This window comes from Physeter macrocephalus, chromosome 11 (genome assembly GCF_002837175.3).
Source record: "Physeter macrocephalus isolate SW-GA chromosome 11, ASM283717v5, whole genome shotgun sequence".
NCBI classification, from domain to species: domain Eukaryota; kingdom Metazoa; phylum Chordata; class Mammalia; order Artiodactyla; family Physeteridae; genus Physeter; species Physeter macrocephalus.
In genome coordinates, this window is record NC_041224.1 from 57,779,427 (window position 1) to 57,795,277 (window position 15,851).

Below are 15,851 nucleotides of genomic sequence, written 5' to 3' on the forward strand. Positions count from 1 at the left end.
AAATATATATTTTAAAAGTCTTTCTTTCTGAACCTATAAAGCAGGGGTCCCCAAACACCACCCCCCACCGCCCCCGGGCTGCACAGCAGGAGGTGAGCAGCGAGCAAGCGAGCGAGCGAGCAAAGCTTCATCTGCCGCTCCCCATCACTCCGCATTACAGCCTGAACCATCCCCACCCCCGCTCCCCTCCCCAACACTGGTCCCCAGAAAAACTGTCTTCCACGAAACCAGTCCCTAGTGCCAAAAAGGTTGGGGACCACTGCCATAAAGTACCAGTGGCTGCTGCCACCACCACTACACAGGGCATAAACTAGGAAAAACTTAACAAAAGACCAAACAAATAATAAAAATAATGCTCACTTTATTAAAACTTTGCAGAAGCTGAATGAGAGGGAAGAGGAAATGGTTTTTTCCACCTGAGGTTAAATGCTTTCTTTTCCTTGGATTCTGCTGCCTGAGTTTTCCTGAGTCCCTGCTCCACACTCCCTAACCCCATCAATGCAGGTATCTTAGTGGCAAGGCTGTCTGGACACCAAACATACATTGTACAATTCATCTTCTATTTCTACTCTTCCTGCATCTCATCAGAAAATGGTGGAGATTTATAACAAAAGGGCACACAGGCCTACGGGGTTATGTGAGGCTAATCACATCAGATTCTGAGGCTTATGAGCTTAGAAACACTTTAGAGGAGTGCTGGCCCTCATACCCTGTTAACTCTGTAATGCATAATATATAAACTTAAGAGTGCAAATGAAACAACAAAAAAGGGACAAATGTGTTAGCACCTTGTACCCAAGAGCTTCCAAGTACATGAAATCACTTCCAAAGTTGAGATGTCCTTTCCTGCTTATCCAGAGTTGGATACCGCAAAAAAAGTTTGGTGCTTGGGCTTCCCTGGTGGTGCAGTGGTTGCGAGTCCGCCTGCCGATGCAGGGGACACGGGTTCGTGCCCAAATCCAGGAAGATCCCACATGCTACGGAGTGGCTGGGCCAGTAAGCCATGGCCGCTGAGCCTGCGCGTCCGGAGCCTGTGCTCCACAATGGGAGAGGCCACAACAGTGAGAGGCCCGCGTACCGCAAAAAAAAAAAAAAAAAAAAGTTTGGTGCTTGAGATTCACCTTCCGGTAGCAAATGCCTAGTTAATAAGTTTGAACTTTGCAGTAAATGTCTTTCATCAATGTGAAAGAGTGTGTAGTGATTTGGGAGGCAACAAAATGGGGGCAAAGGCTCAAACTAAAAAATAAAAATGGTATTTATTTAGCTTTTTGGAAATATAAATAACACAATAAATGACAAAAAGGAAAACAAAACAAAAACCTGACATGTTATATGATTGATCATCTCCAGGTACAACAGCATTTATTAATGAGTATAAAAAAATAAATTTTATTATTTTTATCTGCTTTTCCCCCAGCTTAAACTACATGTATATTTTTGGAAGCTTGAGTTCCTAAGAAAATTCCACAATTTCCACTATACCGGCTCCCACAATGTGACTGAGTGAGGTTAATCAAGGTCCAACTCCCATAAGGAAATTAATTTTTATCCTTGTGGATTCTGAACAACCAGACCTCTAGGAACTTAAAAAGCAGGTGCTTTCCTTAGGATCCTTCTAATATGGGGAAAATGCAGCCATCATCCATTAAAACACAATCCAGTTTGGGTACAGGTACTCTTCAGGCTTTCCAAGTTCTCCACTTGACTACCAGACAAGGCCACCAGCTTTTCTGGCAGCCCAGCCTCTCCAGCTGCACCAAAAGTGGGATTCACAAAACTGAAGATAAGGCATTTCTGACTTTTCTTCCTGGAAGTTAGGAGGCTCTCTGGGTAAGAAAGGTAAGGAGGTTTTGCATCAAGCTTGCCTTAACAAGGAGTACTGGGAGATGGACTGCTAAATCTACCCAGTGTACACCTGTGTCGAGGGTATGAGTGTATAGCATATACTTATCCATCACCACACAAGAAAGATAAGAGTAAACTTAAAAATCACTCTGGACCAAGCCCCTCAAAACAGAGGCGAATTTCATGAACCAAGGCCACTGCCTGTCATAAAAACCTCAGTTCACCTAGGTCCTTTCCTGAAGAACCATATTAAACTCCTGATTCAAGAGGCACCTTGGCCAGGACAGAGGACAGAAGGAAAATGTAACTTCTGGGTAGGGCAATGCCACATGGAGTTTAGAGGTTGTGATTTAGACTACAGTACAAGAAGATGGCAGCGTCACTAATACTTAGAGCTGGAAAGAGCCTTCGCTGGACGACACTCCTGGAGCATCTTTACTAATGCAGCTTAATGGCGGTTGCCCAGATGTCGTTGCTGGGGAGCGGGGGAAGAACCCATCCTTGGGGAACGTAGTTGCCTTTGCGATGATCAGATGGCACCAGGTACTGATCCCAATCATGCCTTAATGAGAACATTACAGAACAACTGTTTATATTTGTTTCATTCCAAGCACTATGTTAGCAACTAAATATTCTATTTCAGGACTTTGCTTTCAAGTGACCGATATGAGTCCATTAAAGAACTTGATTTCTAGAAATTATGCAAAAGACTATTTCTTAAATGTACATATATGTAAGTGGGAAAAAACTCCAAAGAACTTATATTTTATGGATAACCAAATAATGAATATACAGTCGATCCTCATTATTTGCAGATTCTATATCTGCAAATTTGGCTATTCACTAAAATTTATTTGTAACCCGCAAATCATTACTCATGGTGCTTCCATGGTTACTTGCCAACATGCACAGAGCAGTGAAAAATCTGAGTCACCAAAAGGCATGTTCCCAACTGTGGTGGAACAAGGTGACACTCTGCCTTCTTGCTTTCAGCTCCCCTACTGTAAACAAGTATCCTTTTTGTAGTCTGTTTAGTACCACATTCTTCGAATTTTTGTGCTTTCTATTGGCATTTTGCTGTTTAAAATGGCTCCCGAGTACAGTGCTGGAGTGCTATAGCTAGCATTAGAAGGCTGTGATATGCCTTATGGAAAACACATGTATGTTAGATAAGCTATCTTCAGGCATGAGTTATAGTGCCATTAGCTATGAGTTCAATGTTGATGAATCAACAGTATGTATTAAATAAGGTGTCTTTATAAAGAAAGACAAGGTTAGGTATTGATCAATTGATGAAAATGTTGCGGCCAAAGGCTCACAGGAGACTAGCTCTGTATTTCCTTCAGGAGCAGCAGTTCAGTATTCTCTAATTCAGCATTAGCAGTTTTATAGAATATAGCTGCTGTAAATAACAAGAACCCACTGTAATATATTTAAAGGCTAAAACTTGTATATTAACCAGAAATACACTTTTCCCAGAACAGTGCTAAAGAGTACTGTTGGACCTTGGAAGGATCCTCAGAGAGCACTTAGTTCAGTGGTTTTTCAAATCAGGCTTTGAAGACACTTGGGCCCCAAGTAGATGCTTTGGGGAGTCTAGAAATAACAAAGTGCGTCCAGTCAATAACACATTTAAACTGCCTGTGGAACCCATTCATTCATTCTGTTATACAAACTGATTTTTCAAAAGATTACATTTGGGAGGGTACTACTGTTCACATTTGAAGGCCACAGTCTTCATTTTCACAGTCCATCATTTTCATCTTGTAGGTGAGGAAAGTGAGACTCAGAGCTGAAAACTTTACCCAGCTCATTAGTAACTGCAGATTAAGGTGAGACTCCTTGTTCCTAGCTCTCTTGGCTTTGACCTGTAAGAACTCACAAGTCACTGTGGGTCTTTGTTAACAGTCTCCACAGGTGAGTATACAGGGAGGGTTTCTTTTCCTTGGTCTGTTTAGCAGCAGAAGAGAATTAGGAAAAGGAAGTCAATACTTTAAGTCAACATAACAGCTATAGCATGGGATAATACAGAGGGCAAGTCACAACCTGAGTTTCAGTGTCTTCACCTGTTAAAATAGGGACATCTACTTCTCAAGAATTGATGAGGACTAAACAAGACGTGTGTGGCATGCTTCAAACTTGGAAACATTCTATAAACTCATAAGGAACTAAAAAAAAAAAAAAAAGATATAGTAATAGACCTCAATAACATAAGCACTTTGTCGACTGCTTCTTGCTACCTAAGGGAAGGAAAACATGGAGAATGCCCCTCTGACCTTATCTGGATGAGCGCTGGCAGGGAGTGCTCAGCTTGGAGGTAATACTGCCGGAAAGGCTGCAAGAGGTGAGCAAGTGGGAACTCATCTGAAAAAGAAAAGGCACAATACCATGTCATCATGCTTCATATGTACAGCATATTTCTCAAGGCAAAGTGACTTAGTCTATGATTATACAATATAATCAAATGTGTTTCATCTTTATCCTTGATTTCCAGGATATAGTTTAGAATTCAAATCCTAAAGGATCCTTCCAATTTGTCGCCTACCACCTCTTAGCTTAGATGGAGATCATCCATGAGGAAAAGAGCTGTCAATCTACTATTTTTCTTTTCTCCACTGGTTACAGAGGAACTTACCTGGATCCCCAAATAACTTGGACTCAATTTCACGCTTCTGTAGTAAAAATTTCTCTTTTTCTTTCCTCTGTTTCTTCTCTAATTCTCTTTTCCTCTCTTCCTCTTGTTCTCCTTCCAACATAACTCTGAGGGCTCTCTCTTCAGCTTCATATAATTCAGAGCGTTTTTTAATGAGTTTTCTCAGTCGCTGAAGGTGATGCTCAAAGGTCTCATCTGCTGAGGCTGGAGGACAGACCCCTGGGCAAAGAGATGCAAATGACATTTTAGATACAACTTTTTCTTATCCCCAAATCCATGTTCTAATGAGCAGACTCAAAGTCCTACTTACAGTATGAATTTGGTTAGAGTTTACAAATTCCAACCAGCCTTCAAGGCTCAGTTTGGTCTTTTTGAGTCTTCAATTAATTTCACCCTAACCTGACTTTCACTAACTCCTCTTTCTGTATCACACTACTTAACCTTTGATTTTGTTTATTTCTTAATGGTTTTGATCCTTCAGTTGGAGAATTCCTCTACTAAAGGGAGGAATTGTCTTTTACTTCTTCACTGTTTAATTCCTACAGCACAGACTCCTAGACCCAACTAATAAACAATTTTTCCTCTGACTGAGTCTGAACTTCTGAGAGCGCAAACTTGGACAGTGAGGAAGAAATACACTTAACCAACCACAATAACCTCACAGTCTGCTGCTGAGGGCAGGGTGACCAAATGTTTCATTTGTCCAGTTTTAGCACAGAAAATCCAGTGTCCTGGGACACATGTGATGGTTGGTCACCCTGATTTGGAGGTGTGACTTTTTTTTCTCTCAACCATGGCAGCTAAGTAGTTGCAGAATTCGCTCTCCTATCTTCATCTCCAAGGCTAACATTCCTTCAGATCATTTTGTCATGATTTCTTGGCTTGAACAAGTTTTCATCTACTCATTCCCACCTATGGAAACTACAACTCAAATCCATCTTCTACTAAGTTGCCAATTATTTTCCAAATACACACAAAATTCTTATGCACTGAGAAATTTAAGCTGTCATTTTGTTGTTTCATAATAATTTCATGGTTTTGTTTCATTCCTTTACCTAGACCAAGGATTGGCAAACCTTTTCCATAAGCAGCCAGACAGTGAATATTTTAGGCTTGTGGGTCACACAATCTCTGCTGCAAGTACTAAATCTCTCAGTACAGCAAAAAATACACAGACACACCATCAGCCCCAAAGGGCCTCCAGACCCCTGAGAAGGTGTGGCCTGCTCCCATCTCGGTGTGCTGGCCTGCACCACCCGTGCTCATCCCCCTCATCCTGTCATGGATCCCTCCTGAGCACCACGACACACTCCCTCTGAAACGCCCCCCCCCACCAATCCTCCTCCAGACCCCCTGCGACGACATGATCTGGGTTCCCTCCACCTCTATCATTACTTCTCTAGTTCCTGCAGCTCCTAGATACCAATGCCTTCTCCTTTATTCCCCTTTAGCCACCCATACCTTAGGGCCTCGTGCAGTCTTTGGACCTTGGCATGATCAGAAAAAAGTTTCCACCTCTGAAGTCTTAGACCCAATTATTCTCTTCTCTGACTTTCTACCCGAAACTCTGTCAGCTTCACTAAAACCTCCAATCTAATATATCAGATTTCACCAAAACGTGTGGTCGCCCATTAAAGCAAAACCCCCAATAGACCTGTGCTCTGTGCTCACCTGCCAACTGCAGACTCATTTGATTATGTGACCTAGTGCCAGTATAGTTACATCAGCTCAGCCCATAATGTCACCTCCCTACAGCCATACTCCCATGTATCTCTGGTTGGCTCTCACTCATTCCTCACAACAATTATTTCAAACATTCACCTCCCTCCTAAAGCCTTACTTCTCTACTCTTAGCAAACCATCTAGTATTTTCCCTAGAGAAAAGAGGCCATAGGCAGGAAATCCTTTAATTTTTTGCCACTGACTTTACTCATCTGCATTACTACCCATCCTTGCCCTCTTCATTTTCATTTCAGTGGAAAATGGGTCCTTCTCCACTTAAGTTAATTCCTCCATCTGGGATCTGAATCTCCCTACTTCCTGCAGGACCTCAAGCCATTACCTATCCCTCCTGCTTCTCTTCACAGGCAAACTTTTAATAAGCTGGACTCACTGTCTGCTTTTCTTATCTCCTATTCCCTCTTTGATCTAGTCTAGTCTGGCTTCTACCCATACCACCCCACTGAAATGCACCCAGCACCAGTCACTAATAATCTGTTGGGTACTAATTCCCATGGATGTTTATTAATCTTTATATTACTTGATAATAATAATAATAAACACTTATACAGCATTTACTACATGCCAGGACTGTTTTAAACACTTTATGCATGTTTACTAACTTAATCATTGCAATACCCCGTGGATCGGTACCATCACTATTCCCTTCTTACAGGTGAGGAAAAACCAAGGCACAGAGAAGTTTAAGTAACCTGCCCAATATTATGCAATCTCTCTGAGCATTTGCCACTTTCCAGAAAAAGTAAGGGGTCTACACTTTCCTCCTATCTCTGACCTCTCTTGATCTCTTTTGTGGCCTCCTCCTTACCCATCTTGATTTTGACATTCCCTAGGATTTTGTCTTTTTTGGGCCTCATCTCACACTGCACAATCTCCTCAAGGTCATCCCTACTTACAGCTACATGCTGATAAACTCTTATCCAGGATGTACCACAGGCACCACAAACACAACAGGTCCCAAACTGATGTCATCAGCCCCAAGCCTGTTCCCCCTCTTGTTTTCCTGGTCAATTAGAATGGTATAATCACTCATTCAATAGATCAAGCTAGAACCTGAAAGTCATTTTTTTCCTTCAGCTCCCACATGCTGAGTTCCCCCAAGTTATTTACTTATATGTGTATACACACACATGCACACACCCTCTACTCACATCTCTTAAATCTGTTTACTTTTCTCCAACTCACCATCTGACCCTTAGTTCACACTCGCATATTATCCCTGCCCAGACTGCAATAGCCCTATCAGTCTCTCTTTTTCCCTCCCTCCTAGAAGCCCCAAACCTTTCTCTACTCTGCCAGCACTGATCTTTGTCATCTCTGCTTAAAATCTTTCAATGGTTCCACTCAGCTTTAAGTATAGGTGAGAAGTCTAGCCTAGCAAATAAGACACTTTGAGATGTGGTCCTGCTTACATACCAGCTTCATTTTCTCAGCACAGTGAGAGAAGTTAGAAAGTTGCTCTTTTTCTTTTAAAGTAGCCAACAAAACCAGTTACTAGATACTAAATTGTTTTACATTCAAGTCAGTTAACTCCACAGAGCCTGCTTATTTTAGATCTTAATTTCTCCTAAAATTTCTTCTTTCTTTCAGACCAAAGTGAGGAAGACTAATAGAAATTATGTTGTACAATAAATTCACCTGGCATAAGTTTACTGAACACTCAGCTCACAGAGGACATGAAGTAGGGGAATATGAAATAGTAGCCCTCAGGTTTTGCATTATTATAAGGAAGAGACAGAGGTAGACACAGTAGATGCAAACTCCCTCTGATTCATGAATGCTTTGTGGGGTCATCTGATTCTGAGACCTGAATCTGAATCAGCCAGTCTGGAGGCTGGCATGTAGAAGTTAATCGTTTAGCTAGTGAATGAGCCTGACTGAATGCACATGTTCCAGTGACATTTTATTAAGGATCTGAGCTGCAGTTTTCAATTATATTTTAAACCACACAGGGCAGATCATTTGCTATTGTGGTACTTGCTAATTTGTATACTCTCAAATATCCCTGGTGAATGTCAATGGCCTACAGCCTACTAAATAAGGCAGCATGTTGTTCAAGCCAGGTGCAAATAAGGAGCAGTAGGTCACCTCAGCCCAGATCAAGGAAGGATGGAATTTATTGTATTTACTTTTGAAGGATAGTGAGAGCTAAAAATGGCAAAGATGGGACGGAAGGCCCTCCAGACAAACAGACTGGCAAGAGCAAAGATCCAGGCAGGCAAAATGGAAAGCACAACTGGGGAACTTCTAGAAAACCAGTGCTCCCTCTAGAGGCAAGAGGAGACCACTGAGGTTCTCTGGGTCCAAAAGTGACACGCAGGTAAGCCAGGGACACCCATGCAGTCTGCAGGGCACTCCCTGCCCCGTCCAACCATTCACACCTCTACAAATATCAATGTTTCAGGTTTGAAATGTATATGAAGGAGCATGCTAAGTTTTCGACACCTTCTGAGTCACCAAGTAAAGATAGAATAGCTTTCACCTTGGTATATGGGCAAAGTTGACCAGCCACGCCAACCTCACTGAGAAAAGTGTGGCCAGAAATGCCTGGGGTGGCAATGATGAGTCAAGAGGGAGACAGTGCAGGACTTCCCTGGTGGCACATTGGTTAAGAATCCGCCTGCCAATGCAGGGGCCATGGGTTCGATCCCTGGTCCAGGAAGATCCCACATGCCTCAGAGCAACTAAGCCCGTGCGCCACACTATTGAGCCTGCGAGCCACAACTACTGAGCCTGTGAGCCACAACTACTGAGCCCACGTGCCACAATTACTGAAGCCTGTGAGCCTAGAGCCGGTGCTCTGCCACAATAGAAGCCACTGCAATGGGAAGTCCATGCACTGCAACAAAGAGTAGCCCCCACTCACCGCAACTAGAGAAAGCCCATGTGCAGCAACACAGCCAAAAATAAATTAATTATTATTTTTTTTTAAGTAAAAAAAAAGAGGAAGTCAGTGCGGTGGGTTCCCACATCCTTTTCAATCTTGGCTACCAGGGAAAAATATCTTCAGAGGCTTTCTACTTCAAAAATTCTGAGGTACTACTGATAAACTTAGTTACCCTACTTGGTGAAAATAATGAAGTATCAAGCATTTTTCCTTCAACAATTTTGGGGAGGAGGCGGCTAGGGTAAAGAATGGAAAGAAATGCAAAGCCATGGTTACCTTTCCTTGCTGCAGCCTCTTTCCTGAGTTTCCTCAATTTCTCCAAGGCCCGAAGAATGTCCACCATTCTTTTGGTGTCTGCTTGTTTTTTCCTCACTTCAGATAGGACACCATCAGCAGCAGCCTTAAGTTCCTGCTCCTGGAGGAGAAAGAGAGCCCATGAGACCCAGTATGGAACCTTACGAGGAATAACCTTACAGCAGAGAAAATCTGCCTGGCCGTTGAGATTTCAGAGGATCAGACGGTCCCAAGGTTAAGAAAGACTCTACTGGACCTACATCCCAATTTCCTGGGCCATGCACAACACCCCTCTACATTGATCCAGCCAAGGGATTATCTTCTCTGCAGCTTCCATGTGGGCTCTTGCCTTTGTTTCTTCCTCAGAGTTTCTCAAAGTGTGGTTCAAGGAACATCTGCATCCAACTTACCTTGTTAAGTTGGGGCTCTCTTATTAAAAATGCAGACTCCTGGATCCAAAGATTCAGACCAGCAGGGAAGATAAAGAATGGGGTTGGAAAGGCCTAGGACTCTACAATGTTCTCAGTGATAACCTAAGCACGGTTTGTGCCCCGATGGTCTGAAGTCTCAAGGATCTCTTTGATATGACAGCCTTTTAAACATCTGAAGACCCAATCTTACTCTTAAGTTGGTTCACATGTAAGCTAAATAACCCTGGTTCCTCAAGTCACTACTCACAGGACTCTGTCTCCAGTACCCCTGCAGTACGTGGCAGGGAGGATCCTTTTGCCTAAAAGCCCTCTTTCCCATTTGTCAAATAAGCACTATAGTTTCACCATTACAGACACACCATGCTGTTTCACTCTTTTGTTTCTGGAACTGCACATGTTGCTTTCACTTAGCTTTGACATTTCCTACAAGACTCAGCTGAGATGTCACCATATCATCTGGGAAGCCTTCCTTGATACCTTCCCCCAGTGGATTAGATATTCCTTCTCTGGGCTTTTATAGCACCTACAGTTGAAATCCTAACACACATCATGCTATACAGACATGATCACCCATGGTGCTCTAAGCCCGTCAAGGACAAACACTATGTCCTATTCACCTCTATTTCCAGCACTCAGCAGTGGGCCTGCCATAATGGGCCCTCATTAAATGTCTGGTGAACTGACTCAAATTCCCTTAGATTAAGGCATTGCCTCCAAGTACTCTCCTTTAAAGCACTGATATATTCCTGGAGGTGTGAAGACAAAGCTTGCCATCAAGCTTACTTTAGAGGGGAGTTGGATCAGACTCCAGGGCTGTAGCAGACACAAGGAGGACACAAGCTGTACCAGCTGGTTGTGGAGAGTGGAGGGAGAGGGGAGGTCCCTAGAGGCATTCAAAAGTAATGAGAATGCCTTAACTATTTGACCGATTTCCAGTTTCACCCTGGCCCTCTACTTAAGTTAAAACTTGAGATCAGGAGGCTTTGGAATAGAGCAATCTGGTCTCAAATCAGGAGTGAAACTGCCACAAACTGGTTGTGTCACTGTTGGCAAGTTAACCTCTCTATGCCTCAATTTCCTGATCTGTAAAATTGGGATAATACTGCCTACCTCTCAGATTGCTACAGGTTTTGAGTAAGTGCTCAAAAATACCATCATTGGGACTTCCCTGGTGGCGCAGTGGTTAAGAATCCGCCTGCCAATGCAGGGGACACGGGTTCGAGCCCTGGTCCGGGAAGATCCCACATGACACGGAGCAACTAAGCCCATGCGCCACAACTACTGAGCCTGCGCTCTAGGGCCCGTGAGCCACAACTACTGAGCCCACGTGCCACAACTACTGAAGCTCGCGTGCCTAGAGCCCACTCCCCACAACAAGAGAAGCCACCGCAATGAGAAGCCCGCGCATCAAAACAAAGAGTAGCCCCTGCTCACTACAACTAGAGAAAGCCCGTGTGCAGCCAAAAATATAAATAAACAAATTTTTTTTAAAAACACCATCGTTGAACTTGGGATATTGTCGAACTTGTAAACAAAGGAATCCTGGGAAAATCATCACTAGTGCCCCATCAGCCAATTAGGATATATGTTCCTTGAGAAAAGGCCCCAAGTTCTCTTTATTTTGTATTCTTAAAATAACCTAAAGGGCTTCCCTGGTGGCGCAGTGGTTGAGAGTCCGCCTGCCAATGCAGGGGACACGGGTTCGTGCCCCGGTCCGGGAGGATCCCACATGCCGCGGAGCGGCTGGGCCCGTGGGCCATGGCCGCTGAGCCTGCGCGTCCGGAGCCTGTGCTCTGCAACGGGAGAGGCCACAGCAGTGAGGCCCGCGTACCGCAAAAAAAAAAAAAAAAAAAAATCACCTAGAGCAGGAGAAGACGCAAGGACCCAGATTCTTGTTCGTCTTGAATGTACTAAGTGGACAGAACGCTGGAGCAGAAAACGGATCTGTCATCCCTGCAAAACCACTATGTAATCCTATACTTTGTATTTATGGGACTTTGCAGCGCACCTAGAGCATTTGTGTTGTGTACTGTACACCATTAACACGCAACCAATACGGAAATGTGAGGTCGGAAAGGCAAACTATCTTTTTATTTTACGGATGAGGAAAAAGAGGCTTAGCCCTGAGGAATGACAGTGCAAAGCCTCAAGCCACATCGGGTGTCAAACACCACTACCCCTGCTCCCGTGTGCATCCGCTGCTCTTACCCGCTTCTTCTCCTCCACCTCCTGCACGCACTTGACCCTCCAGCGGTCAATCTCCTGCTCGCGCTCCGCTGCCCGCGTGGCCTCCGCCTCCAGCTCGGCCTCGCGTTCCCGGGCCCTCTCGCGAAGCCGCAGCCGGCGGCGCCGGACCCTCTCCAGCCTGCGCCGCGCCTCGCCCACATAGGCTGCCTGGGTCAGGAGCTGAAGTCGCTCGGCCAGCTCGGCGCGCAGCGGCTGTGCCTCCGCATGCAGCTGTGCCCAGGCCATGCCGTCAGCCTCGGCCTCGCGCAGCGCATGGCCCAGGTCGCGCAGCCGCCGCACCAGGCGCAGGGATCCGCGCAACCGGGCCCGCACCTCGCCCAGGCTGGGGCAGGCAGGCGCGCGCGAGGGCACCGGGCAGCCGGCCCGCCGCGGGGCTCCGAACACCGCCTCTAGCCACTGCCGGTCGCGCAGGCGCTGCAGGGCCGCGTCCCCGAGCACTTCGGACGGCGGCGGTGCTTCAGGCCAGCGCGGGCTCCAGGGAGGCCCCGGACCTGGAGGCGGCGGCCGCGGGCGCTCACCGGCGTCGTTCCCTAGGAAGGGCCGGCACTGGGGCGGCGGGGGAGGCAGCGGCGGTGGCGGCACCTGGTAGAAGGAGCCGCCGCCGCCGCCGCCCCCGCCCCCGCGGGAGGATTCCCCGGGGGCCCGGGGCTGCAGAGCCAGCGGGGGCTGGAGGAAGGGGGCGGAGGCCCCAAGAAAGGGGCCGGGCCGCTGGGGAAGAGGCGGTGGGAAAGCCGGAGAGGGTAGCGGCGGTGGCGGACAGCCGAAGGGAGCGGGGGCCGGCGGCTGCGGGGGCGCCGGGCCTGGGCGACCTGGGGTGAAGAAGGGCGGCAGAGCCATTGCCACCACGGAGGGATTCTGAGAAGTGACAGGAATCTGAGTGGTTCCCAGCGAAAGTGTCTTCCGGGAGGAAGTGACGTATACCGCGCGCGACATAAGTGTGACGCACCCGACCCAGGGAGCCCGGCGCATAGATGGGCGTTCATTCAACCCTTCAATTCATAAATACTGTCCTTACTGAGTATTCTAGGTGCGGAGATAGCACCTTTGCAGTGCGACTAACAGATACAGTTCCTCTCCTCGTAGAACTACCTATCTAGTAAAGAAAACACATTAATCAAGTAATCCTGCAATCAAATGCAAAAGGGCAGCGGCGAATGTAAGTACTACCAAAGAGGAAAAAAGGACAAGAGCTTATAGGAAAATTAAATGTAAAGAGGTTGGGGAAGGTTGTCCTAAGGATCTGAGACTCCATCTGAGGTCTGAAGGGTAATTATGAGTTAAATAGTATTGAAATAGAAGAGAAAGAAGAGAGGGACGCACAGTCCAAATGGGAACAGCATTTACAAAAGCCCCCTAGTAGACTATAGGAGTAGGTCTGGTGCGGGAACTGAAAGAATGCCAGTGTGGATGGACCACAGAAAGACGGAAGGGATCCTGGTGATCCTGGGAGGTGGACAAGATCGTAGCGTCCAGGATCTCATATCTTAAGAACAGTGGGAAACCACTGGAGGGTTTTAAGCAGGAGGGACAGGGAAGACCATTTACTCCACATGATTAGATTTTAAAAATTAAACTGAGATAATTGTAGCTTCATATGCAGTTGTAATAAATAGTACCGCAAAATCCTGCGTACTTTTTACTCATTTTCTCTTGCAAAACTGTATTACAATATCACAACCGGGATGTTGACATTGATGGTCAAGATACAGAACATTTCCATACTTCCAGGATCCCTCATTTGCCCCTTTATAGCCATACCCACTTCCCTTCCTTAACCTTAGGCAACCACTAATCCTCCACTTCTATAACTGTTGTCCTTTCTAGAATGTTATATAAATGGAATCATACAGTACATAACCTTTTGGGATTTACTCTTCTCACTCAGCCTAATCCTCTAGAGATACATCCAGGTTCTTGCATCAGTGTTCCTTTTTATTGCAAAAAGGTGTGCAAAAAAAATGTGTGGATAAAACGAAACCACACTTTGTGTAATCATTCACCTGCTGAAGGATATTTGGGTTGTTTCCATTTGGGGGCCATCATGAATAAAGCTACTATAAACATTTGTATACAGGTATTTATGTGAACACAAACCATCATTTCTCTGGAGTAAATGCCCAGGAGTGCAATTGCTAGGTCATACACCAGTTACATGTTTAGTTTTTACAGAAACTGCCACGTTGTTTTCCAGAGTGGCTGTACGATTTTATATTCCCACCAGCAATATATGAATCATCCATTTTCCCTGCATTCTCATCAGCATTTTGTGTATTTACTATTTTTTATTTTAGACAACCTGATAGATATGTGCTGATATTTCATTGTGGTTTTAATTTGCACTTCTTTAATGGCTAATTATGTTGAATATCTTTTCATATGCTTATCTGCCATCTGTATACCTTCTTCACTGAAATGTCTGATCATGTCTTTTGCCCATTTTCTAACTGGATTTTTTGGGTTTTTTACTGCTGAAATTTGAGTTCTTTATGTATTCTAGATATTAGTCCTTTGTATGTGGTTTGCAAATATTTTTCCCCCATTTTATAGCTTGTCCTTTCATCCTAACATGTTTGTTTTGTTTTTTCAGAGCAAAAGTTCTTAATTTTGATGAAGTCCAACTTAGCGGTTTTTCCTCTTATGGATCATGATTTTGGAGTCAAGTCTAAGAACTCTTAGCCCTAGATCCTGAAAACTTTTCTCCTGTGCTTTTTCTGAAAGTTTTCTAGGTTTAAGTCTGTGAGCCATTTTGAGTTGATTTTTGTATAAGGTATTGAGACTTAGTTTGAGCCCCCACTCCCACCCCACCCCTTTGGATGTCCAATTGCTCCAGTATCACATGATTAGAGCTTTACTTTTCAAAGCTGTAAAGTGATGGATGATCCCTTGGGTAAGAGTCCAGCTCTATACCATGAGAAGAACCAACATGAGCCTGACCTCACTTCCCAAGAGACCGCTAATATTTCTCAGAAACTTTGTAATATTCTACATATTTATTTGTATTTTATGTATTCAGTAATTAGGTAATACTGTACATAATATTTAAAGACTTCAGTTTTCATCTTAAGATTTATTCGGTAAGGTATGGATATACCTTTTTATATCACCTTTTCCAATACTAAATCCCCATATATATTTGGGATCTATTTCTGTACCTTACATTCTTTTCCATTGGTCTGTTCATTCATGCACTGGTACACACTTAAATATTTAAAGGTTTATAATATTTTTAAAATAGAAGATGCAGTCCTTCCTCATTCTTCATTCAGTTGTTGGTTAGGTGGAGAGGCTCTGGAACCAGTCTACCTGGGGTTAAATCCTGGCTGTTACTTACTAATTGTGTGACCTTGCGAAAGCTACTTAAACACTCTGGGCTTAAGTTTCTTCATCTAGAAGGGTTGATAAGAGTTATGTACCTCATAGAATTGTTGCATTAAATGAACAGAGTGACACAGAGTAAGCACTATGAGTGTGCATTATCATTTTGCTTGTTTACCATTCTTATTTTTTTGTGTGAACTTTAGAATCCATTTGCCTAGTTCCATTTTAAAACTTATTGGCATTTTATTGGAATATTAAATTTATAAATTAACATAGGGATAACAGACATCTTTATAATATGGAGTTTTCCCATTGAGGATCATGGGATACCACTTTTCATCAGATTTTCAAAAATACCTACCCATCCACTCTTCCACTTACATTGCTATCATCTTAGTCCAATCCATCATCTTCTAGTAGCCTTATTATAATAGCC

At 44.3% G+C, this 15,851-nt stretch overlaps 1 protein-coding gene across 2 annotated transcripts; it reads right to left on the reverse strand.

The window, feature by feature from the left end:
- Positions 1–360: 360 nt before the first annotated feature.
- Positions 361–12,971, reverse strand: PDCD7 (programmed cell death 7). Of its 2 annotated transcripts, XM_055088034.1 has the most exons (6): positions 12,059–12,971; positions 9,402–9,540; positions 4,481–4,717; positions 4,122–4,209; positions 3,351–3,441; positions 2,321–2,407 (listed from the first exon to the last, which is right to left on the reverse strand). In XM_055088034.1, the coding sequence occupies exons 1-5, from the start codon at positions 12,932–12,934 to the stop codon at positions 3,396–3,398; spliced, it is 1,386 nt and encodes a 461-aa protein (XP_054944009.1). In that variant the 5' UTR covers positions 12,935–12,971; the 3' UTR covers positions 2,321–2,407; positions 3,351–3,395. The 2 variants fall into 2 exon arrangements, with proteins under 2 accessions (XP_023984690.1, XP_054944009.1); XM_024128922.3 differs by lacking the exon at positions 3,351–3,441 and having other exon boundaries at positions 361–2,407.
- Positions 12,972–15,851: the final 2,880 nt, after the last annotated feature.

Bases quoted from the DNA above. Each gene is read 5' to 3' on its own strand.
- PDCD7 (XM_024128922.3), bottom strand. From the start codon at position 12,934: ATGGCTCTGCCGCCCTTCTTCACCCCAGGTCGCCCAGGCCCGGCGCCC. The intron at 9,541-12,058 runs GTAAGAGCAGCG...TTTCTCCTCCAG, and splicing joins AGGTGGAGGAGAAGAAGCGG to GAGCAGGAACTTAAGGCTGC. The intron at 4,210-4,480 runs GTAAGTTCCTCT...TTTCTTTTTCAG, and splicing joins CAAGTTATTTGGGGATCCAG to ATGAGTTCCCACTTGCTCAC.